The sequence below is a fragment of the Mycteria americana genome, chromosome 7 (assembly GCF_035582795.1).
Source record: "Mycteria americana isolate JAX WOST 10 ecotype Jacksonville Zoo and Gardens chromosome 7, USCA_MyAme_1.0, whole genome shotgun sequence".
In the NCBI taxonomy this organism is placed as follows: Eukaryota; Metazoa; Chordata; class Aves; order Ciconiiformes; family Ciconiidae; genus Mycteria; species Mycteria americana.
Genome location: NC_134371.1, coordinates 60,641,870 through 60,668,312, shown reverse-complemented (window position 1 = coordinate 60,668,312; position 26,443 = coordinate 60,641,870). Strand labels below are relative to the sequence as shown.

The following is a 26,443-nucleotide window of genomic DNA, read 5'->3' as shown; positions in this document are numbered from 1 at the left end:
AACTTTTTTTTGTGGGGCTTCTGCCAACTGGCCGTCCCTGCCCCTCTCTGTCTTCGGAAAGCAGAGCTGTATGCTTGGAGTGGGGAGAGAGGGGGAGACAGGAGAAAGTTTCCCCTCAGATGGATTCCAGTGACTTGAGCAGATAAAGGGCCACAGCTGCTTCACATTTAATTGGAAACAGCCAAATTGCAAGATCAGTCCCGGAAGCACCTGTGTCCATGATGACTCTATTGTTACTGGATTCTCAGAATCAGCTCTGACCTTCTGCCACGCGCCAAGCCCTGACGTACTGCACACCGTTCTCTTGGCCAGAAAAACATGCAGCAGTGCTCATTTCCCTCAGACTGCTCTTTCTGATAGTATGCTCAATGCTACCTTCTTTCAGAATGGGAGAATTCAGGACAAGCTTTTATTTCTGCCCATATGAGAGTTGATTGTACGCTCTCAGAGCTCTGCTGTAGAAATTAATTACCCTTCCTCCTTATGTTTGAACTTCCTGGCCCAGTCAAAGCAACATGTCTTTGCTGTTGTAGCTTATTCCTTTCCTTCTTTCTGAAGCAAAGAGCTTGCTCCTTCACCTTTTCCTATAGCATCCTACAGGTGTGACCCTGGCTCTCCTACTCAGCGTTATCTCATGGTGGAAGTCTTTGCCCCACTATGAATGCTTTCTTCTTCCCCACGGGCTGAAAGCACACCCAGTCCTCACAGTGATGCAGCCATTTCACTCCATCAGGATCCCTAACCTTCACGAGGTGATATGCAGAAATGGGAAAATGTTTGACATAACATTCCCCACAGCCCCAAACTGGTAAAAGTGCCAGTTCAATAGCTTACATCCCAGAAACTTATGGGTGCCCTCAGGCCTGTGGGATGCCCTGGCAACTTTGGCTTTCTGGTGCCAGCCTTGGCAGGGTTACTCCACTCTGCTTAGCTGTTAATGTTCGGGATGTATTTGGGAGAATATTAAAGTTGTAGTGAAATAAGTAAAATTTTATTTAGAAAAGAGACAAGTAAAAAAACAATATGAGAGCTGTAACACTTTCATTGGAAACAACTGAGTTAATTGAGGAAAAAAGAAGAGCTGGGGAGATGTTAGCCCATTCTGGATCCCATCTCTTCTGAGACAGGGAAAAATGAACACTTTTTTTTTTCTGTGGGTGGAATAATCTCCCTGTTGGGATGCTGCAGTTCTTAATCCTATTGTAAACCTTTGGATCTTGCACTTGATCTGAGCCTGAAGATCATACTCCCTTCACTAGCTTCCTTCCCTCAGAAGAAAAGCAAACCCATTATTTAGGGGGGTTTCTCTGACAGCATAATTTGCGGTAAGATGTGTATAGGGATTAAGTGGGGTTCATCTGCATGCATTGGCAAATTTATTGCCTCATCTAACATTGGAGCATATGACTACTTAATGCTTAAAATATTTAGTAATGAAAATACGCACGTTATATTTTCAGGGGATTCCCATGTGCCTTTAAAATATCCTCCTTTGCAATTTAATTGTCTTTGTGTCTATAATTACCTTACAGCCACAAAGTCTAAGCCAGTCACAGTAACACTTAGGGGGAAACAAATTGAAGGAAATCTCCAAGATGTGGTAGAGAAGCAAAGTCACCTTACAAGTTCTCAGCCATAGAACCTTAGTTATCCCGTCACTTCCTGAGCAACACATTACTTAGGGCCAGTGCATCTGCATGTTCTTTAGGCCACCTTTAAATGCCAAACACCTTCTGAAAGAGTGGAATTCAGCAACTTGCTACAAAAAAAATCTGGGAAAGAGCAAGATAATTCATGGTATTGGTGAAAGAATACGGAACGAAACTTCTCAGGAATTTTGTGCTTGACTAGTTCTCCCAGTGGGGCATTCACTTTTCTCTATAATCAGATTTTATCCTTGGCAAAATTTCTGGTTTCTTTTGAAAAAATTGTTTCATATTCCATATCATTCTGTTCCTTGGGAACTTGCACACAGGGCCACTGGGGAACCTGGGTTTGCTTCTTTTTGCTCAAGGACAGCTTGCTCACTGAGCTGTCCTGAAGCCAGTGCTAAGGTTTCTAGGATTTTTGCTGCCCTGCAGCCCATCAGTTTTAGGAGATCTGTATCTCATACTCCATAAACTATCTAATAGTCAACTTACAGAGCCTTGGAGACTTCAAAAGTTCAGAGCTAGTTCTTACTTTATTTCCTAGCCGAATTTTTGAGTTCTTGTTTCCACAGGAGAAGCTGATTTTTGATCCTCTTTCTGCTTCCAGCCAACTCCAATGCAGATCTTTTCACCTAAGGTCGTTAGTATAAGAGAAAATTCTGGTCTATAGTTACTAGAAATAAAGCTGATCCAGACTGCACTGAAGTCAACAACAAGGCTTCCGTCGGTGCCAGTAGCTTTTAGAGGTCATCGTTAATATGAGATCGTTGCTGATTCTCTCCTGCCTTTGGTTGTGAGGAGCCATGAGGGAATTGGTAGAAAACTAAGAGTATGTTCACACAGTTGTGCAGATGCTTACTATAGCCAATGTAAAAAGACTGGCTTTTCCAGAGCACTGCTCATGGGTGTCCGAGACAGCTGGCCCAGCTTGCTTGCAGTAGGTGTCTGGCTAGTTTTAGATGACTTCATTTTGTGAGATGAATTCCCCTCCTATTTGAAGGACTTGGGTCCCATGTTCAAGTCAGTGTCACTAGACTCATTTAAGCCTTTGGAAAAATTGCACCATCCCCTCTCCAGCGTTACATTGGAACAGTGAGATTGTGTGAGTTTTGTGTTTGTGTATTCAGCCTGCACTTGTCCTGTGGATTGATGGCCTCTGTCCCAAGCGATATCAATCTGGGCTGAAGTGCAGCTGCACTTTGTAACAGCTCGAGGGACGCAAAGGTATCAAGTGGTATTGTGTGGTTTGAAAGATGTCGTTTATCTAAGGAAGTTTGTGGTCTGTTTGCTGTCACTCTGTCTTTGCAGCACCGACTTCCCTTACCTTAACTATCACATTGTCAGGCAAAGAGACCTCACACGTTAGGACAGATAGCTTTTCCACTTCCAGAGCTGACTTCTTTTCCTTCAGCAAGCGGTCTGTGGGTTGTGTTGCAATCAATAGAGCTGCTTGATTCAGTGCGAGTGTAATTGCTATTAGTTTTGCTTGCAGAGAGCTCTTTAACATGCACGAGTTCCTAAAAAAGGAACAGGAAGAAAGAGTCAATGACTTTTTTCATTGACACTCTCACTTAAAATTCCTTCAAGAATAGTGCCTTAAAAGAAAACAGTTGGGGATACAGTTTTCTACACAGGAATACACTGACAAGTACATTTTCCATCTTTCATAAGTGATCAGGTGTTCATAGGGACATTCTTCACAGTTTAGATGGGGTTAGAAGCCCTTCAGAACAACACTGCGTGACTGGTGGCGTGGCCAAATGACTCCTTGTGGGTGCATCTTGTTGTAGCAAGCTGTGAAATTTACTGAAACTTTTCTGAATTGCCCCCACAAGTAGAAGGTCACTCTAACGTACATATGCGATGTGATCTTGTGCCATTTCTTGTCCACTTCAGTGCAAAATAGTCTCACTTTTAACAACTCGTGGTATCTCGGCCGGGCCAGGTGACTTCACACTGGCCGCAACGCAGCTTTGGGTCTGAAAAGACTGTGGGTGTCCCTTTAGGAGTACCATGGTGAAGGGTCAGACTGAGAAGCATGTATGTCAGCTGCTCCTCCTAGTTAAGTGCTTAGTAATAGGAGCAGGAATGCCAAAAAAAGTAAGTTTGTACAACAGGACTAGTAAATTAAGAATGGCAAATATATAAAGCACTTGTCACAGTAAATGACTTGGAAGCCAGAATGCATTTTCATGTCATAATCATTGAATCATTTTTATGAGAAGTCAAAGTAAATTCATATGTAATCTGTAAAGTATGTGAAGAGTTTAATTCGTCCAGTAAATCATGTGTTGGGAATACTGTACCCAGCTCCAGATCAGATACACTTCAGAGAAGCTTTAAGGTTTTAAAATCCTTCCACAAGCTAAACTGATCTCCAGAACCTTTGGAGGTTCACCCTCCTCTGGAGCTCGTGCTCCACGCAAGCGAACATCATGCCAATATGTTTCCCATTTCCTGGGGATTAAACTGCTGTGTTTGATGACTCAGGACTTCCCAAGAAAGCAACTCGGGCACTCAGTCTGTCTGAAGCAGCCTCTGGTGTCTCAGAGGACGTCTTCTCTTGCGCAGTGATTCATGATTTCAGAGCAGAGGATCAGCTCTCTTATTTTTTTTCTTTCCACAAAGTTAATTAATAAAACAAATTTCTATTAATGGGTGTTGAAAGACTTTGGCTTTCCACCTACACTCCCAAATGCTCCGCATTCCAGGGAGAATGAAAAATGGACCTGTGAATAGAAACAGGAGGGAGGAAAAATGGATCAGATGCTGTATATGGATATAGACACAGTGGCTGTCAGTTAATATGATGGAAGAACATCCTGAATGAAGACAATTTCCTGCAATCGTGATTGCTAAAAATACTCTATTACAGTAATCCAATTTCAGAATTAATACATGCAAATTTAGAGAGAAAGATTGGGGCACAGGGAGTGTCTGACAGAAACTGAATTACCTGTTTGGGCCACCACTTTGACCTCTTGTTCAGGCAGGTGGCCCCATGGACTGCAGTTCTTCTGCTTGTGAAAGCTGGATTCTTTGCCACTGTCACAGACCTCTGAGACTCCAGTTGGTCAGGAGAAGCACCTGGAGGATTTACCCCATCGTGGCCGCTGTGGACCTGGCTATGTCCATCTGTCTGCCTCATCTGTAGCCCCACCGTAGAACAGAATTTTTCATCAGCACCAAGAATTAGCCTAAATTTACACCCAGCATGGTCATAACTCCTGTTGACTTCAGCGAGAAAACAGTTGGTCCCACAGGGGACCAGAGTTGACGGAAGGACTAGATTCGGGCTATTTCCCTTTTCTACTGCTGTATGGGATGTCAGACCAGCTTACAACTCTGCGGTGCGACTCGCTGCTGGTGGCAGCTTGCAGAGGGAGGGAGACCTAATTTGGTGCTCTCGCTTGTGGGTAAGAGCACACTGAAGCCGTTCTCCACTGACTCCCAGGACATGTGTCAAGTCAGGGATACTAAGATGTTCCTGCTAACCTGCAGCAACTCAGCAGCAAAGTCGTAGGCAGGCTCTGAGTGCTTTGGTATCCAGTGCCCTGCCTGGCCACTAGATTTGAATCTCCTGTCATCTGACCCCAGCTTCACATTTCCAAATTACTCTTGCAAAAATAAAGGCAGTCACAGAAATACCTTTGTCGAGACAGCACATCCCTGTTTATGTTTGAACGGCTGATACGAATCTGGAGTCCCCGGCGATCAAAGTGCGTATTCAGAGAGATGAGCCCCATGTTGTGTTTGAAGTGAGCGCAGCACTTTGAAACAAGGATGAAGCAGGAATAAATCAGGATGAAGGATGTGGGGCATTAACTACTTTACATGAAATCCCTGCTGGAAAGACATGGCCAGTGTTCCAAAGTTTTCCTTGGAGAGTGCTCGGAAGTTGCATACCAGCCTATTTGTGGAAAGCTAAACAGTTCCCTGTTGTCCTTGATGTGAAACGCTTCCCAGATAAACACTTTCCCCCTCCATTGAAGAAAAACGATACAGCCTGTCCAGAGCTCTAACACAGAGAACTACGCTGGGCTGCTGCTCAGCCTCTGCAAAGTTGCTGGTTTCTGTTGGCATTGAGCTTTGCTAAAGGCTATAGTTCATGTACATGCCAGCATCGTTAAGAAAAGGCTAAGTTAGTCAGTGAGACTGGGATAATCTTCAAGGGTTTAATAACACTGTGTGCCCGCATCTTTGTGTCTCTGCGTTCATTATACCCCTGGAATGTAAATCCCAGTCCACAGTGGTGAAACAAGGTTCACATGGATCTCAAATACTTTTGTGGTATTGTCTCCTCCTGATTTCTGAAGGGGAAAGAAAACTGCTAGCTTGAAATAAACTGATGTGGTTCTCTACAAGGAGAGCAGTAAACCTCTGCTGCTGTAGTGCATTTAGGTTGTAACATTGCCTCCATTCGCGGCATTTTAAGTCATTTCAAGGAATTATTCCTAACACCCACAGAGTCAAGGCATCATATTCCAGCACAGAGAAGGTCCAGAAGTCCCTGCATGAACTTGGGAGAGAAAAAGCTGATTTCTGAAAATCAGCAGCACTAAGGATCAAGGCTGTCTAACACCAGCATAATACTGGTGGTGGTTTGGTCCAGGTCAGTGGGTGGCTCTTCCTCTGCTTCTCCCATCCTGGCAGATGCACATCTGAAGGACCTTGTTGTGTCCTCACCTCTGACTCCAGTTTGGGCACACACGTGGTTTTGTTGGGTGCCTCCTTCCTTCCTCCATAGTGCCACCCAGGCTGAAGACCTCTTCCCAGGAGCAGGGGGTCATTCCACTCATTGACCTACAGTCAATGGATGCAATGGATGCACAGATTGGCTTTTTGCTACCATTTTGTGAAAGCAAACCTTGCTTTGCATTTGTGACAAAGGAATCATCTTTCTTCCCCTAGAGGCATGTGATTTCTTGCTAATGTTAAATGAGAATTTTGCACATGTATCAAACTTCTATGTATATTAGGTTTTAGGTCCCAAATGAAACTGGGAAGTGCAACTTCCATTGACATTTAGCAGGCATTGAGGTTTCAAATCCCTGAGGCAATTTTAGAAACATCCCCCTCAAGGAGAAAGGACATTGACTTGAAAGAAAGCAGAGTTAACAGGGGTTTTGTTTGTTTGTTTTACAAATGCAGCCATGAATTTAGGGCAATTCCTATGTATTCAAGCATGCGGTACTGATAGCAATCATTGCTGAATGGTCAGCAATTGCCACTCATATCAGTGAAAGTCAGCAAATTAAATGCACAGAAGTCTTTTAAATGAGATGATGGAGCAGGAGACTGATTTTATTTTCTTCTTTCACTGTTGGGGTGCACTGTCCCACTTCCCTCCCTCTTTACCTCCCCTGCCTTTGAAGAAACCCCTGGTCAGTCTGTGAACGACAGACCTGATGAGGTCTAGGGGTCCTATGGGCTTTCTAATCGTTGGACTCTGGTATCTAGGAAAGGGCTGAGCTCACATCTGAGCCTTTCCTAATAAACCCTGACTCCTTCCTGCTTATTTTCGTATAAATAAGGACATACGCTCTTTTTTGATCTCCGTGCTACTCAGGATAATTCCCTTACAACTGGCTGTCAGATTGAGTCTTACTAGAGAAGGGAGGGGACAGACAGGTGTGTGTGCAGGGTGTCATCACTTGCTTAGGAAAAGAGCATTGCTTGAGTAGCCTGTGCTTCTGCTCAGAATTAATGTCTCCGTCTCAGCAGGCCCGGTGGGGCAGCCCCAAGCACCTAGTCTCATTGCAGAGAGATGAGTCAGATGAATCCTTCTGCAGTTTTAATTAAAACATCTTATGTGGGCAGCATTTCAACAGCACGGGGTGGCAGTTTTGCAGTCTGGCCCGCGCTTATCTGTCCGCAATGCTCACACGGCCCCACCAGCACAGCGTCTCTCAATCTTTGCTGTATTTCTTCTCACTATCTTCCTGTGAGGTGGGGAGTTATCTCCATGGGTGGATGGAAAACTGGGGCATAAAGATTTTTTTAACTCCCTGAAGAAAACTATGACAGCACAGCTAGTTTAGTGTTAGTTAAACTACTAACCCCTGAACAACTGAGCGATCCCTCTCCTTTTGGGATTTGATGAGCAGCGCTCAGGCTGGGAGAGCTGTGAAAGCACTGGCAACACTGTGCTGCTCCAGATAAATAGGAGACACATCTCGGCCACCACAGAGCATGACACAGAGGTCATCCGAGTCTCCTTCCCAGCGCCTGAGACTCACCCGCTCCTCTCAGCACTTTCTTGTACAGATGTTTCCTATGTGGAGCTGCTTCCACTGAAGGTAGAAGATTTGTATGGGCTTTCTGTTTCTGGGCTTAGTGTCGCCTGGTACATGCCTGTCAATCTCACACTTGTGGTATGGAGACATCACCTATCCAGGATTGATCTTAGCTGCCAGGGTAGACTGCAACAGCAGGAAAAAAAGTCAAGGGCTTTCTGTGTCTGACACCAACATAAATTCAGCTCTGCTGTGCAGACAGTGTAGCAGAAAATGGGGTTCCCTAGGGGCCCTTTTGGCTAAAGCAGCATCCCTGACCTGTGCTGTGAATCCAACACTTACAGGGGAAGGTGGTCTGAGACAGAGAGGAGTCCTCACTTATTAAAAGATTAAGTCCTTACAGGACAACTAGCAAGGAATGATATTCAGTGTGGATTCAGAAGCAGTGGAAAAAGCTGAATGAAGATTGCAAACATAGAAGTTGAACCCTTGCTTCTCCAGACCCTTTGAAAATTAAGTGTGTATTCCAGTGCGGGGCCGTGTTGCAGAGACAGCCTGGTCCCACGAAGTTGGTAGGAGGGTGCACTCTCCATGGATAGAGAAGACGGTTCACTTTAATAATGTATACTAAAAAAAAGGCATTTTAAATTACCAAATTATTCTGAGAATAGAAGAGTGATTTTGAGATAAAAAGCTCTCTGCTAGCAAAGGCATATTGGCTTTTCTGTAGTTTGAGCTGGATTGCAGCAGCGCCTCAGGAGAAGTCCTAATTTGGCCACTCTCAAAGTGTTCCAGCTTTGCGTAGTGATAAGAAGCTCACGTAACTGCTAGAACCCGTGCCAGATGCCAGGCATAGTTTTGATGAGTCTCTGACGTCTGTTAGACTTGTGATACTACATGCTTTTCAGTAGCCAGGCAGTGCTACAAATACTAGGCTGTGATACCCTCTCAAACAACTGGCACTTAGATAAAGCATTTCCAGGCAAACAAACAAATAAATAAACACAGACTAAGAAAACACACATGCACGTACAACGGAGGGAGGAGGCTTCCTAACTGACTTACTGTGCTCTGGGGAGCAGCAGAACAAGTGGTTTTCATTTTCCGGGTGTTTCACTTACTGCTGTGTGGGGTTCTCTTCATGGGAGGAGAGCTGGGCTTAATGGCTGGTTTTGTGTATGTTTGTGTGCGTGTGTATAAACAGTTTATGTAGAAGTTGGGTCTGCTCAAGCTTGTGACAAGAGCCATTTGTCATTCATGTCGTTCATGTTCACAAAGCACTCTCAGTGAAGGTTTCAACCACTGCCAGTCCCCAGTCTAAGTTATTATTTTTCCTTGACAAATTAAATCTGCAGAGATTACATGAAGGGCACCTGAGGATCTTGATCTCTCTTTGGTCAAGGAAGCCAGTTGGCCTAATTCTTCTGCTGGGCCAGCAGAAAGCCCCTGGTAGCCATGCATGGACATTCCTTCCCTTTGCTCCATTGGAAGATGACTGGCACCAGAATTGGTCCAAAGGTCCATCACTCTCCTCCCCCTTTTTGCAGCAGAACTGTTAGTCGGGGACCTAAGCAGACCTCCATAACTCCTGGTGGCCAGTGCTAACCAGTCAGACGCGGGAGGAAGGAAGCACTGTCCCTATGCAGACCCTCCTCCTCCTGCGTTTTTAGGTGTGTTGGTAACTCCTTGGAGCAGGTGAGCCCCCGAAGCTCCTTTGCAGTGAGGTCTACGGCAGAGTTCAGGGAGGGAGGCTGCAAAGGCTCTCGCTTTTGTACGGTTGAGTGCTGTGTTATTGTATCCTCATGGTGCTCTGGCGGTATCTGTCTGTCATGGTCTCATACCCTTTCACTTGTCAGCTTGCCGAGATGGAGCTCTTTGATGTGTGCATAGTTTATTTTTGGGATTCTTAAATGTACCAGTAAAAATAATAGTAATAGACATTGCAATGAAGAACAGATATTTTCTGGGGTTAGTGCAAGTTTTCCTATTTTAAGGGGAGAAGACCTAGGCCCTGTTGTTTGTAACTAGTCAGTGCAATTTGCCCGAGTTAATTAAAAATCAATCTATCTTGTGGCCTCAGATGTCTCCTAGATATTCAAGCTGTAGTTCAAGGTCTAATCTCATAGGTTTCAATTTACAACCAGAAAAGAGAATATAAAACCTTCTTTCCTTCCTTAAGGTTCCAGCAGCAATGTGCATGCTTCATTAATGAAGAATTTTAATGAAGGATGGATTTGTCAGACAGAAATAAGTATTTGATACAAGCAGTTTCATCAGAGTTAACACAGAGAGGGAACCCAGGTGAAACCAGGCTAATAGGTAGAGAGACCTTATGTGAAGTCCGTTCACATTAGAGTTGACAGAACAGCATTAGACATTAAAGCAAGTGGAGTTTGGAGGAAGAACTCTCCTGCCTTCATCATGTTTCAAGGGCTCTGTCCACTACCGCGCAGTAAAAATGCCCACAGACAGGCTGAAGTGTTGTCTGAATAGGGTTTCTGACAACTGTTTTGTTCTTTTCTTGGAAACACTCAGGCCCTGTGATAAAAACAATGCCGATGGGCTATAACAGTATTTTGGAGAAAGGCAGACTGGCTCTGTGTTCCTTTTTTTAGCTCAGCAGCCATCAATGGCTAAGCAGATCAGATGTTTTACAGTGTCAGCTACAGAGAGGAAAAGTGGATTCCGTGTAACAGAGATGTGGGACCTCTTGCAGGCATGGTCTTCTTATGGCTCTTTGGTTCCACACTTCTGCCTGCTGCTCAGTTTAAGTGGTCCATGTCTCTCTCCTTCTAGTGATAGCAGCTACTTATGTGCCTACATTATCTGTCATCTTGCAATTGTGAGAGCCTGGACTGAACGAGGTACTTAAGGAAGACAAGTTGCCATGCTTGTACAGATTTGTGATCCACCCAGTATCTCGTCTCTGCCAGGGCCCAGCTTCAAGAGCATCAGAGGGACATGCAGGAAACGGCGCCAAGCATACATTGAATAATCTGCCCTTAGTTTAAGTCTGAAGTCAGTGAAAATGTTTTAGTCCCTCAAACTAGGCATTTGGTACCTTGCTCAGCTGATGTCTCTGTAGAGAGTTTATTTTTAAGACGTGATGGAAAATACAGACTCCTGCAGATGCTTCTTCTCTCTGGAGGATCCAGCAGAGAAGGGAAACCAATTCCCAAAGGAGACAATCTGGGAGCAGAATTCAATTTGAATTGCAAACAAGTAAGATACAGACAACCGTTGTGTATGAGCTGTAATTCTACTGAGGAATCAAAATCAAGCAGCCAGTTTGGGGGATTTTTTTTGTCAGTCAGTTTCTTAATCTTGAAACCTGTTTGGATGACAGCTACTGGGATGGAACAAATGCATCCTCACTTTCTTTTCTGCGCTTATACCGAGGTCAGGAATGGTTTGGGAATAACAACACGTGAGATGAGAATAGTTTTGTAACTGAGTTAGCAAACCTGCCTTTACGCATGGCTATACAGCTCAGTGTCCCAAAAGCTGACGATGACTAGAGAGGAGCAGACATCAGGAGCTCCATTGACTTAAAATGGAAGTAGGAGAGAGACGAGTTTTGGTGAATATTTCTAGTTTGATTGTGGCAGCTGGAGGAGAAAGAAGGATTTGTTCAGCCCTTGACTTGCTTTCTGGTCACTGGAGTCTGAGATCCTAACTGCTGAGATGAGATGGTGGCATTTGGTCACCGTTGTCCACTTTCTCAGACACTGCCCAAACCACCGTAAATACACTGTAGAATCAGAACTGGCCCAAAACCCTAAGCCCAAACCAAAACTTCGGAAATGTCACAATTAGACCTGAAGAAACTTGGTGTTGCAGATTGGGCCTAACTGGATAAGAATTTTATGGTTTGCAGAACTTGTTGAATGATGGAAGTTAATTTCCAGCACCTGAAAAATCTGCTGTGTATAATTAATATGACATCACCTCAAAGAAACATAGAAAGATCAGAGAGTTTATAAAGAGGAAACAGAGATTACATTGCCCAGTAATAAGTCCACCATTGTTCTTTATTAAAGCAATATATATGTGTGTATTAAAAAGTTATTAACAGGAAAGAGCAATATATTTACTCCAGTTACTAATGGTTTTCAAGCAATAACAGAAAAAAAATGTGGGGAATAAAGCTTGAAAATATTCCAGTTCAATAAAAATGCAACCCTAAAATCTTCTTTTGTAGTGTAATACCATCACTTTAGATTCATGAAAAAGCCTGTGTATTCTTGGCAGATTTGGACAGAAGTCAGGATTTCCAATCCAGAGGTAATGCTGATACTCCAACATTTGTTTCTGTCCAAAATCAGGGAGAAAAAGCAGAAATGTTGAAAATTCATTGCAAAGGCAGCACTCAAAAATTTATTAGAAGATGCTGAAACATTTCAGTTAACATTATATGGCAAGTCTCTCAGTGGTACATGGACGTACAGGAGTTGTAATTTGAATGTGAAGCCCGTTCTCTCCTCTGTGAGGTAGACTTCCAGAACAAACCAGATGTCCCAGGACAGCTGCACAGCTACGCGCTCCCATGTTGAACCAGGATGCTTGAGCAGAAAAGATCCCATCTTGATCTGTGGGATAGGTATTCTGTCCAAGGAGCTTTAAGTACAACTTCCATAAGACAGTGAGGCACCAAAGGCAGCTGTATTATGAATATTTTGCTTAAACCAAACTACCCAGGCGGAAATAGCTTAGCACTAAACTGGTATGGTCGTAGTAAGATAGTGAAGATTTATGGAATAGAGTCTGAGGAGAGGCTTTGTGTGCCACAGGCAGAGGAGGTTCTTATTTGCTATTAATGTGGGAGATGGAAGCAAGACTGGAGGGTCGACCCATCCTTCCTCTGTGGGCACAGCCCATCTTCTGAGGCTGGAGTGTGCAGCTTACACAGTTTACACTAGAGATGCATGAACAAAGGATTATTTAGTTCAAGAATTGAACCACAAAGTCGAGAAGGGGAAATAAGTTCAGAGCAATCTGAAGTGGAATATTTTGAGGACATTTTTGAAGGCAGGGGTTGGGTTTTGTTGTTTTTTTGTCGTTTTTATTTATTAGTTGGGTTTTTCTTTTTAATTGAGATCAATTTTTAAACAAAAAAGGCCACTTTGTAGCATTTAAGTCTTTGAAAACAGAAGACTAAAAAAAATTAAAGCCTTGTTCAGAAAGCGCTGAAATGAAACATTTTGAGTTTTCTGAAATAAAAGAATTCATATGAAAATGTGGAAATGGCACGTTACAAATGTTTCAGCTGTCCTCTCTTTTTTCAGCAAATTCAACCGGTAAAGTTGCGGAAAGCTTGCATTTCTTCTCCTATGCCCTAGATCAGCTGCACTTTTAGTGAGATGGAATAGATAACAAAAGTTTTACTTACTTCTCTTATTTTATAGTTTCTCAAACTGGGAAGGAAGACATCACCATCCATGGGAATATTTTGACCTCACAAGCTTTTCACTTCATTTATGCACGGAGTTGAGGGTTTGCATATATATATGTGTATACTGAGGACCAAATTCCCTTTCAAACAAAGGACACAGTTCTTGAACAACAGCGATTCTTCCCAGAGAAGTAGTCTGACATGGATTCTCAGTCCAGAGATACTATCCAAGTTTGGGGTGGACTGTAATCTAATTTAACTACTTATCCTAATTTAACTTCTGGTGAGATGTAGTTGACTCTGGTGCAAAAATGAAAAAACAACTTTATTTCCAAATTCTATTAAGAAATGGAAATGCTTTAACTTTAGCATACAGGCCTAAGGCAACTGCATCCTAAATAAAATAACTTCATTATAATTAAGCCAATCAGGCGAGTGAATAATCAGGGATTTCACAGGTATTCTCTTCTACTGTCTCTTGAACCCAAATTCTTCCTCAGTAATTTATGGCGCTTACTTACCGAAGCAGCTCAGATAACTTAGGTATGGAGAGAATCTAATTCTCCAGTCTATTCTTTGGCGTTACTGTCTTTTGCAGTAAAAAAAACCTCACAGAGATATATGTATATGCTTTCATCTTGAAGGATATGAACTCCATGGTGGTATGCACGGGTGTCACCTAGTTATGTGAGACCATGGTCTAAATCCATACCTCCCATCACTAGTAAGAGGCCCTATAAGCCATGCTGGGGTGGATTAGGATTTCTGCCTGGTTTTCTGTTCTTCTTTTGTTTGCTGCTCTCCCAAGAGCTTTGAAAATCTGAGTTTCATCCTAGCGTGGAAGAGGAAAAAAACGTAAAACTTCTTGTGGGACAGGACATTCTGGTGCCCGTCTTGTGGGTGTGCATGACTGCTCTCTCTGAGAGATGCATAAGGAAAAAAAAGGAAGAAGCAGATGTCTCTGTGGCCTGTGGCAAGGGGAGCAAGGGTGCGTGCGAAGGACTGATGAATTCCTGCCTTGACAAAGACTCCCAAACTGGAATTTATGAGAATCCGTCTATAATAAAATGCTCTTAACTTAGTGTCTGGCTGTCATCCGGGTGCATCCCAAGAACGGTGGCATAAGGATAAAGCTGCCACATCACACATTCCTTGCTATCACCACAGCTTCTCTCTTGATGAAACAAAATATTTCCTTGTCTGACAGTTCTCAAAATTGAAGCAAGAAAACCTCAGCGATGTTGCTGTACTTGGAAGCGCATGCAAAGCATGGCAGTCTTCTGAGCAAAACTTTTCCATTACTCGCGCTACAAAGACAAGATGCAAATAACAAATTGGCAAACTTGCGTTTTAGAAGATTCTGCACATATCTGAGGGAACAGAAACTTTACCGCAAGATTGCTGAAAAAATAGATTGATGATTTAGTTGTGTGGAAGATGTGTATGGTCAGCAAAGGCATGTCCTTTTCTCATGAGCTAAAGCAAGGGCAAATTCCTGGCCCTGCTGAAGCCCAGGGCAGGCTTGATGGAACTCACCCCAAACATTTTTAGCATTACCCCGGCAGGGTCAGTGGGCAGAGGCCTTAGTGGGGTCTGCCCTGGTTGATGCTCCCTTCAGACAATGGTCAATGAATCGGTGGTTGGGAAAACCCCTGTTGGTGGGGACGAGGTGCAGTACAAGGTGTAGTGTTAATACCACGCAGCCTCCACCCGTGGGGACAGGTGGGCTATTTGCAAGAGCCGTTCGGAGCACGAACAAACCGTGGACGTTCCGATTCGCCCTACAGAGGAGGTTATCGAGCCTGGAGATGGTCACGGCCCTCTGAGCTGCGGAAATTGAATACCCGATGTGAGGAGCAGGAAGATGCGTGCCTGGGCAGGGAGAAAGGCATGGCCAGACTGCCAGGTGGCTTGGGATTGAATGAAAGTGGGACCTGGGCAATTCTAAGCCTGGGAATTATGAAAAGAAGCTGTTACAGGACTTCATGGTGTTAATGTCATTTTTCTGACCAGATCAATAACCCTAGCAAATCCCGATGATGAGTCAATTTTCTATCGTCAGTGCCAGCACAGAGCGACAGTAGAGACCACAAGGCAGAGAGAGAAATGCTGAGACAGCCTAATTGAGCATACAGCTCAGCCTAAACTACTTGCGTGTTTTGTTTTGTTCTTTTAATTCTTGAAAAGAATTAGAAAAGGATGGCAAATTTCACCAGAAGTGAAACAAAACCACAGGGGTCTTTGTCTGTGGATTAAGCATTTTCAAGAACTAGCAAGAATAAATGTTTTCCTGTTTTCACTCTGTTTTCTGTACCTTAGGACCAAGCCACGTAGGATATTTGCTGAGACTCCCAAGCTTTCTTATTTGGACTCTGTTATTGTAGAGAACTTGTTTTGCAGAACTGTGCATCCCAGGGAAGGAAATTAAGGTCAGAGATGAGAAAAACCCACCTAAGGGCCTGAAATACTTTTAGTTTCTTAAAGACCACCCTGTGTGGGAATGATAGATTTAAAAATGGGTGGCACCTCTAAGCCTGGAGTTGTATCAAGTTATTCATGAAAAATCTCTGAGATCTCTGTGTGGACCAAGATATTTGGGTGCTACTTTCTCAGTCTTTCTTCAGAAGAGGCACTGTGGCCTCACAAACTGAAAACTAGCCCTGCTTTTTCTCTGGCTTTAAAAATAACTATGTATCTTGAAAAGCTGTCTCAGCAGTAGTGAAGGAGTGGAAAAAAAAGTGTATTATATCCCCATGGTTTCATACAGTGCAGCTGTGCTAACAGAGCGCATTGAGACTGAGACCAAAGGAAAGGCACGAAATAGTCCATGAAATGATCAGTTGAATCTAACTGTAAAGCTTCACGCAATGGGGAGATCTCTTGTCCAGGTATCCTATTGCAGATGGGAGGTTTTTGTCCTTTTTTTTTTTTTTTTAAGGGGGTAAAAAATCCAGAATATTAATAAGTTCAAGCCCTTTGTATTGATAAAATTTTTACTGAAGTCTACCTTACTTGGAATTAAAATCTTTAAATATTCTTACAGTATATTTGGATTAAATATCCATTTCTGTGGGATTAAAAGCTTTGATTTCACTTCTGGTTGAACGTCTGTAGGATGATGATGAGATTTGAAAACAACTAGGTCTCTAGATTTATTAAATCAGTTTTTAAAAAAATTCATTTTTTTGGAAGAAGCAAGCATGCATCAACATACAGCCTTCAACAGTCCCTCCTAGGTCTTGGGGTAATTATTAGTAGTACAGGAATAATGGAACAAGTATCGACCAAATGTAATATGCAGTTGCCACAGTGGAGCTATTCCCCCTGCGTCAACTCTAAAGTACAAGTGGTTAGTTTATAACCCTCTTTAGGTTACAGCATTTTAACGTTTCTTCAGTGTTTATTCATTCTCTTCCCAAAGAATGTTCTGAAATACCGAGTTTACAACCTGTGGCTCATGTGATGGTAGTGGAAACAATTAAGCTAGAAGCTTTCAAAGCCACCACTGGGATTTTGATGCCCAAACTCATTAATTTTAATAAGAAGTGAGCTGCCAGTCGTCTTAAGTGGTTTCTAAAATCTCAACCCATAAAAACACCTCTCTACTGGTTCCAGTTTACTAGGAACTCAGAGCAAGGTAAACACGTGTAACAAAATAGTAGGTGTTAAAAGGTGGAAAGTATGTGTTCAGATGTCATTCAAGGAACCAAATGGCAGCCCCAGCCTTGAGCTGGCAGATGTGGGCTGACATGAGAGCTGCTCCTACCTTCAGCATCTTGAGGAATTACTGATCAGAACATGAGGCACAGTTTCGGTGGCAAGAAGAAAGTCAATGGAAACAGAAGTCTTGGCAACAGCTCAGTTATAGCTGTGATGATCACGTTGTTTGTCTACTTTGGGGTCTCATGTCTGCTCCATGCTCTTGCCTTCTTAACATGTTTCTGCCCACCACAGCCTTGTGGCCAGGGTAGGGCTCTTCTCCCCAGTGTGCAGATGGATGGCTGGGTTGCAGGAAGACCTGGGTGAATTCACACCACACAGTGAAGAGCAGAGGTATCCAGAGCAGTACCAGAACGAGCTGTCTTTGGGCAGTATCAACCAGCTTGTATTCCCATTGCTTTGGCACAAGCGCAGCAGGCCATGAGGTCGGGGTTTTCTTGCCACCCGTTGCTGCCTGCTGCCATTGCAGTTACCCACGTGGTGTTTGTAGATGCTTGGTCCAGGTCCTTCCTACCTGCCTAACCTGTCCTATCCAAGTTCACACTGTGTTACCTTCCAAGCTGCTAAATGGCTGCATTTGCATGTTGATACTTCACTGATCCACCATCATGATTGGATAAAAATTAAGAACTGTCTGCTGTGGCCTGAGGGACCCACCCAATGCAAACCTATGAGAGCCTTTCCTTTTACACGAGTCTAGAGATGCTTTGCTTCAGCCATGAGCCTATGTCACAGCCTAAGAAGTCTTGAAGGCTTTGGAGAGCACCAAGATCTCTCAAAGAAAGTTGCTGCACTGATGAAAGCTCATCCTCAACACGAATCATGGAAGAAAGTCTTCATGGGGAAAAAATCCAGAACCACCACACCTCTCTGTGGTGTAAAACAGAGCGTGGAGTGAGTATGAATGAGTTTGAAAAGGACTCACTGAGAGTCTGAATGCTTGGAAAAAGAGGAAAAATATGGGATTTTCTTGTGTCTTTTATTAATGAAAGCAACCTTGGAGAATTTTAGAATTAGTTTAAACAAGTGTCTTTCTTTTCGTATCTGTCATATGATCACTGAAGAACTTCATTAATGTTGGCTATGTGTGACAAAGTTACTGTAGTTTTTGCCAGTGAGTCTTGTAGTAGCAACGATTAATTATCAGTAGCTATTGGAAGGACCTTTGGGTGAAACATGATGCAGTGGAAGTAGAGATGACCATCTTGAATGCTATTGTAATAGACTTCAAAAAAATCAAAAAGAAAAAAAGCTGCCATTAGTAGTAGATGTGACTTTTTGGAAGAGAACAAAATGTTCCATAAATGCAACATGTGGTTTCACTTGCAGCACATTTTGTACATTGTCACCAATGAAGTTTAGGATTTTTTATTACTTTTTCATTAAAATGTCTTACTGGTTTCACTCAGGAGGCAAAAGTTTTCACGTGGCTTTAATTGTTTCTGTCATAAAAGTCATAGCATCCATGTAATAGAAATAGTTTTGCAGACCACGGCTTCATATTGCCTATTAATTCTCTTCCATTTTCTGTACCTACAATTCACTGGGCCATCCCAGAGACAGAAAAAGTTCCTCTCTTGCAGTTAACGCCAAACAGGAACTTCTACTGAAGTTAGGGGAAAAAAAATCACTTTGTGTCAGTACTGGTTTATTAGATTTTTGTTTCGGATATCTTAGCTCACAAATGTAAGTTCACATGGCCACGTATCAAAGGAAAGAGTTTGTATTGACTTTTTTCTAAAATTAGTGAAACTCTAGATGAGAACAATAAAAGGCCTTTTTCCGCATAGTTCCGGTCAGATACAAGAGGCGGTAGTATTTCAAACAGGAGCAAAGAGCTCTGGCCGTATTGTTGGAAGGTGGCTTTGGACAGGTCATTTACCCCCTTTTTTGCTTCATTTCTCCATTATACAAAAACTGCTGGAGTTCAGGTCTCGCATATCCCATCCCAGCGGCCTAGCTATTAGGCCATGCTTCTGTCATCAATCTGGGCTTCCCTGTCACCAATCCTAACTCGGATGAAGAAGCGTAATTATTGTTGCAGTCAAAACCATGACGTGTTTTCCACAGGTGATATCCAAGGTTGAAAAAAAAAAAGAAGGGAACTAGTGTTATCTCATTAATTTAAGATCCACTTCTGTTAAGGTATCTGTTTTCCTCAGAGAGAGTCACAGTTTTGCCATTTAACCTTCAGCCCAGGGGGGAGGTGACATTGACCCCTACCGCAGGCTCTAAAGCCTGTAAGAAGTCATTAAAATGCCAGAAAACAGCAATAGCTTATCAACTGCCTTTTCCCCCTTTTTCAGTTTAGTGTTTATTTGAAAGCTTGCTAGGAAATGGCACTGCTGTCTTCAGTTGCTGCCCCAGAGCAAAAGCCTTTCTCCTTGTACACCTTCTTAGCAGTTCAGTAGCGTAGTTCTCGGCTTTCGCTTTTTCTTAGCACAATCCCTCGCTTCTTCATCAAATGTTTAAATGTTGTGTTTTGCAGTTCAAGGATAACAAAGACAAGCCCAGCCTTGGAAGGGTCCTCAGCCACCGCCCTGCCCGCTGTCCAGCTTTCTGAGCAGGTCCCCCTGATGTCTCCTTCCCTGAAGCCCCTGCAGGTGGATGAAGAAGACAGCCTGTCTCCTCACCTCCTGTTGCCAGATAGCATCAGCCAGCTGGAAGAGTTTGGCAGGCAGAAGAAATGGCACAAGAAGCAGCACAAACACCATCGCCAGAGGCAGTTCAATGACCTCTGGGTTCGGATAGAAGACAGGTGAGTCATAACTTTTATGGTCCCTGTCCTCTTCCTGCTGTCTCCTAACTAGTTGCACTTTAAAGATCCCAGCTCTTGTTGATTAGACCATAAGGAGGGTTGGAGAAAGGCTAAATGGGAGAGACAGGGAGTGAGGTGATGTTTTTGGAGCCTAATGAAGAACTAAGAGGAAGGCTTATAGGCACGTTTAATCTAAAAGTAAAGAAAAAAAGCTAATGCTTAGAATGTTTAAAATATACAGAAACAAAGACTTGTCAGAGTAAAAACAGGAAAAAAATGACAATGGAAAGTACTCTGTGCTTCTCACCCACTCTTTCTTCCAATAATTATTTTCCAATCTTTACTGTCAGTTTTCAGCCCAAAGACCTGCCCATTTTCCAACCATGCAGAATATTCCTGGGAGTTTTTAAGATTCTGACATATCTGACTTTCAATCTTCTTAACTGTGTTCTGGGGCTGAAATGCTTTAACATCCCAGACTGCAGTGAAAACAGCAAACTGAGGCAAAATGAAGTACTGAACTAAGGCCTCTATGTGAAGAGAATGGAGGTAGACACATTTCCATGGCCATTCCAGTCTTGGTCTGAGGTTAAAAACTCCCATTCAGTGTTTGAATAAGAGCCTTCATGTCTGACCAGGGCTTCTCGGTGTGTGCTTTTGGGATTCCTGGGCAATTTATTCTCCCACCTCTAAAACTGGGAAAGCTCTTAGTGCCTTTATCCAGGCCAAGTCATGGGCAGATAAACAGTCATAATGTTTATAGATCTCCTAACAAGTAAAAGGAATGAAATAATCTGTTGGGAACTGGCTGCTTGCCTATACATGTAATGATTGTCTTTGAGCATTACTCTTATTCCCATTTTCATAGCACCTAAATTCCTTGCAAGTAAAATGAGTCAGAATCTCTCTTCCTTAGCTTCTCCTTTTGCTAAGGAAAAAACTCCACATATTTGTGTTTTGGGATTTTTTTTTTTATTCATTCTTTTTAATGAAGCAGTTGCCTTAGGTTTTTTTAGTTTATTGTATTCTCAGGGTGAGTGATGTAAGGGTTGTTATTAAAGTGGTGCATATTAATCTTAACATAGTAAGGCTATTTCTGAGGTTAATGCCAGCCTTGGTAAGAAGGATTCATGTGTTTTGTTCTCAAAGTGTGTTCAGTGGTTGGATCCTCTCCACAGAGGATGTTTAAGCATGAACTAAGAGGCATTTGATTCAACATAGTTGGTTGCCTCAAGGACAAGGGACTTTTTTATCTTTCTTCTGCCTGGGGGCCACCGAGTCGTAGTGTCCCATGATGTCCCAGCATTTCACAAGGGTGTCTGGTCCAGCTCACCATATGTGCCATACAAGTGAGGTGCTTAACGAGACCTGGTGGGAGCCTGGCAGTTAGGCACAATCATCCTGCCCCCGTCCTATCTATCCAGAAAGGATATTGGATATTGGGCCTGATACGGCTGTGGAAATATGCAGCTGGGGGTTTAAAGCAGTGGTGCTTGCATGGCTTTGGTGGGCTTTTGTGCCTTTTGCTGTTTTTATTTCAGTAAGAAATGTTCCTAGGAAAAGTATTTAAAAGGGTAGTTCCCCAGGTTACAGTTAAATTATTCGCTCTGTGCTCCTGTGAGATTTCATCTGAATCAAAACCTTTTATCCCTCTACTTCCATTTCATAAGGATGGAGATTGGGATAAGGAAACATAAGTTTCCGCTCCCACCACGCTGGTGATGAACCAGACGCTGTGTGTCGCCTGCCTTGCTGAAAGATCCCAGGGAGATATTAGTGGGAGATCACAGCCCTAGAAATGAGGAAAGGCTGGAAGAAGGGAAGTCTGCCTTAGTGCTTTCAGATGGTTTTAGTGCTTCTACAGTTCTGGAGTAACTTCTGGTGTTTTCCTGGAAACAAAACAAAACAAGAAATACAAACTGTTCAGCTAAATCAGAGACTCACAACCAGCTCTGGTTTCCCCATAAATTGGATGGGGTCTCAACTTTCATAAACCAGCTGCTGCATATTGTGCTTTTGGCAGTTGGGTTTCAGCAGCATTAATTGCAAGCTGGACCTTGCACAAGGCAATAAACAGTGAGTTCTCTCTAACTGGTTCCTTTCTGATTGGCAAGAAAAGAGCAGAAATGTGTGCCTGTCACCAGACTTCGTAGTGTGATCATTCTTGGGAGGAAATAGCTAGGATGGCTAATAATACAGGCAATGGAGTGTTACCTGTGCAGGAGAGAAGCGTGTGAACTTATATCGTGTTGCCTTAATATGTTCACTAACACTCAACCGTGAGACTGTTAGCACTCATTTTTGGAGGATAATCGGTGTACTAGAAGTTCACACTCTGGCCTGACCCGTAGATCCATTGTGCATTTGCATATACTTAAATTGGAGCCCCCCATGTTCTGTATGGACTGAGGTCTCTGCATATAGTATTGCCTTGAGCTACGGCCCCGTATTTCCAAATGGTTCTTCTTCCAGTTTGAGTTTCCTAACTCACCTGTTGTCACCTGAAACTTGACTTGGTCTCCCTTGAGACAAAGTAGAGGGGTTTAGGTCATTGTTACAGCTTTTGGGTGAAAGCTGCATAAAACTCATTGTTTCCATGCAAGGTCTCCAGAATTCAGCTGTTTCAGCTGCCTTTCAACCTGAAAAGTCAAAGAGAAATATACAGGTGGAGGACAAATCCAGGCGAATTTAAACCAGATTATTGATTCTTGTATGAACCTCATTGAACTGTGAAATGACTGTGGTTCATACGGTTCTTTTCCAAAGCTTTATTGACTGTGGATTAGAGGACTTTATGAGCCATGAATTGCAGGGCTTTTATGGACTACGCATTTCTAGGCTATCTCATACAGTTCCATGGAAATCTTGGGGTGTTTTTTTAAGCTACCAACACAGAAACAAAGGAAATGAACACAGGAGAACAATCTTAAAGGAACATCAAAGGTCTGACTCCAACCTATAAAAGCCAGGAAATCCATAATTAATAGTTCCACTAAGACTTTAGCTCACACAGTCGTTTGGGTGTGATCTGAGGTTATAGCTACACTCTAAAATGGCCTCGTGAAAAATGAGTCATCATTTAATGTCACACATCATTATTAGTATTTACTTTCAGTTATGCCTTGGAGATTATCCTTTCCTTTTTGTTCTGTCTTAACAGCTGAGGCATTTGAGTTGGCACCCCTGAGTGGACGGTGTTTAGATTTGTGTGTTGGAGGGTTAGTACCGCTGTGGAGGATGAGAAAGCTTTTGCTCTGTCTTCTCCCGTCTTTGACAGAGCTAAGATTTGCTGATCTCCTGGGTAATCGGCTGCACTGAAGGCTATTAAAAAATAAAAAATGCTGATGAAATGTGTGGTTTCCTCTCCCTTCTGCCTCCTTCCCCCAAAATCTAAACAAAATGAAAAAGTCCTGCCTGGCTGCAGTTCGTGTTTGAAATTGTTTGTCAAGAATCAAAATTAAATGGAGATTTCAAGTAGCGGGACTTTTTCTTTAACTACTTGATTTTGCAGAAATGTGCAGATTTGAAGTCTGTCTTTGGGAGGAATTTGAACTTAGACAAAACTTAAACCCTAGGTAGCTCCCATGGCCAAAAGCCAGCTGGGGCAGCAGGGAGGGGAGGCAAAACCCTTGGGCTGGAAGGCTGCAGTTTGGCATACAGAGTGTATTATTGTTCCTGTTGACACTGTGATAGCTAAGCTTCCCCTTGTAATATAGATAATTAACTACACATCATTCACTGGCTTTTCATGATGGGCTGCTTTGTTAATTGAAAGAGTAGAGAAATGTCTTGTGACGTTTCAGAGTAGCCAGTGAAGGCCAGATCAGGATCGCACCTTTGTTCTAACGGGCAAACGGTTATAAAGTCTGAAAGAAAACCAGCCCAAGAGAACAGAGAACCTCTCCCAGGCAGGGGGGAGCGTTACAGCTCCTGGGGCCCTAAGGCAGGGCGGGAGGAAAGCTCCTGGGAAAAGGGAGGGAAGGGAGTTAGTAACTGGGAGGGCGTTTCAGGAGGTGCGAGGCTTGGAAGGAGCGATGGCAGCTGGGGGATGTGCCAGAGAGAAATAGAGAGGTGGGAAGGAAGAATTAGAGAGGATGTAATGGGCAAATTCAGAGGTTCATTCCCGCTGCCGAGGAAGGGATCTCGGTGAAGATGGTGTTTGGGAAGACACTGAGGACACACAGATGCTTCACTTGCACAGGAAAGAAATTAAAGGAAAAGAATTGTTATCAGAAGAGAAAAAAAAGAAATTCTTGTCCCAGATGTAAGCTCAGCCCTGCAAAACCTGCCATTAGTGGGAAATGAAATGAATTCCCCATGTAATTGGAAATGGCATTTCTCTGATAGCCCAGTGCTGACTATTCAGCCCCAGATGAATGCAATAACATCACAAATATCAATTTCTTTTGGAAGCAACAGTTATTTTAGGCCAAAAAAAAAAGTTATACCAGTGATGGATGAAGGGAGACAATGTGTAATAAACTGCACTAAGTGTGCCTGTATAGAGTGAACCTTATCAGTTTGGATGGAATTTAAGCACTTAGCCTGTTATCCTTTCTTTCAAGACAATGCAGTGATGGAAAACAGAACTCTGTCAACTCAGACAAACTTTTAATTTCACTTAACTGCATCTGAAAGGTAAATTTCAGTAAATGAATCCAAATTGCTTCCTTTTCACAACACACGGTGCTGAAATACAGTACTTAACTTCATTAAAGAAAAGACTGCTTTTCTTTAGAGGAGACCTAGACACTTTTGAAGTCTAACAGGTAAATTGTGGTCAGATGATTTCCCTCCATATGGTAGCTTTGAGCTTGAAATTTCCATCACTGGGGCCTTGTTTGTTTAAATTACTCTGTCCACCTCCCTGGTAAGGATACTGCTCGGAGAGTGCATGCCTACTGATGCTCATGGGGAGGGGGGATCACTCCCTCCTCCAGCCTGTCTCCGTGCAGTCACGTAAGCAGTTGCCACCATTGCGTTTATTTGCCCTGTGTTCAACCGAGGACGAGGATGGAGCTTCAGGACCTTTCTAACTTGTTATAGTGAAGCTGTCTCCCAGAGGGACCACGCCAGCAGCCAGGAACAGCGGGAGCGTAGGTGTGTTGGAGTCCACCTCCCCTGCCTTGTCACACCTCATTGCTATTTGGGGCTTAACTGTGTCGTGTGGCCCCTTGGCTCTCCTCCAGCACTTCTGTCTACCATTTCCTTTGCTGTTCTCCTGACAGGATTTCCTTCCCAGGAAACTTCCATGATCACAGTCCCTATCAGTGACTGCCCCCAGTCTCCAGGGCATGGCATACAAGTATCTACTCATCAGAAAAATCTCATGGTTTGACAGCTTGGGTACAAGACCCTTCTGTCACGCTGAGTGGTCTCAAAACACCTCCTGGACAAATGCTCCCTCCTGGCTCCTCGGTGGAAGCTGAACCTTTATATCTTGAACTGGCCTAAATCTTCTTAGTTTGCCCAGTCTTTTATGAACTCTGGTGGATATACAGTGGCCAGAAGAAGACATTTTGGGCAGTGAAGCAGTGAGTCAGTTGGTCCTTCTCTCTCCCCGACTCTCCTGAACATGCAATCTTGCTTCTGTTAAGGTGTCCTCAGCTCCTCCTGAGCAGGGAGTAAAGTGTGGGGAATAATGCATTTTCCCCTTCTTAGTTTCTTACTGTTTCCATTCGATCCCCCTTTAAGACGAGCAGATGGCTTGATGCCTCCTTTAAACAAGCACTGATGTTGGCAATCCTTTCGTCACGCCCTTTGCACAGCCCCAAGTACGCAAGCCCTCCAGTGGAAGTAAAATAGCAGCACGGTATAACTCAGTGCAGTATAAATAAGAGGTAAATCTCCCGACTGTAACATATGATACAGTGATGACATATCCTCCCTCCCTAGATGGTTTTTATTGAGGCTTCTTGGATTATCAGGTTGGTCAGAGTGCACAGAACGTATTAATTAAAGCTGTGAAACCTGGGCTCAGCACACAACTCTCTCGTGCATCGCAGTAACGCACGGGAAGTCCTGACGTTCGTGTCCAAAACTCTAGCATCTCCGTGCTGATAGACCCTCCCTGTCAGCTGGCCGTGAGTGATAACTTCTTTCCCCTTGTAAAGTCAAAGAGTTAATTTGTTATCCTCCAGATGGGGCTGAAAAGATGTGCAGCCACACTTTCACCTGCTAGACACACGCGAAGATATGTGTGTTTTACTCTGTTCTGTTGTTGTCCTCTTATAACGTGCTGCCACTGTGTGATGAAACAAACACAGAGGAACTAAAAAAAAATAAGCAAAAGACTTGCATATTTACTTTCACTGTTGCTTAAGTGACTCACCACCAGTATGAACAATTAATATGAAGCAGTATAAAAACCCTATTTTAATGAAAGCTGTAAATACTTGAAAATAAAATCATTAGAGTTAAAGAACACGGAAGTCTCTTGGAAATAGAGACATAATTTGTACATAGATTTCAATTTTATTCCATGAAACTAAATTCTTTATTGGTAATGCATTAGGTATTTTATTTTCGTGAAATTTAAATCCATCATGAATATTAAATCCATATTTTTGAAGGCAAGCAAGTAACAAAACTGGAGCACACAAAAGCTAGGATTTTTGAAGAGTGAGGTATTTTTCAGCACTGAATATCCAAGAGCACTTTCTGCTCCTTCACTCAATGCTGATTAAGA

The 26,443-nt window shown here is 43.1% G+C and overlaps 1 protein-coding gene across 1 annotated transcript in view; it reads left to right on the top strand.

Moving 5' to 3' along the window:
* TRABD2B (TraB domain containing 2B) overlaps positions 1 to 26,443 on the top strand; it is a 300,442-nt gene that overhangs the window by 255,002 nt on the left and 18,997 nt on the right. Inside the window, exon 6 of the mRNA XM_075508725.1 lies at positions 19,486 to 19,755. Coding sequence (XP_075364840.1) covers positions 19,486 to 19,755 — 270 coding nt within the window. The remainder of the gene's footprint in view (positions 1 to 19,485; positions 19,756 to 26,443) is intronic.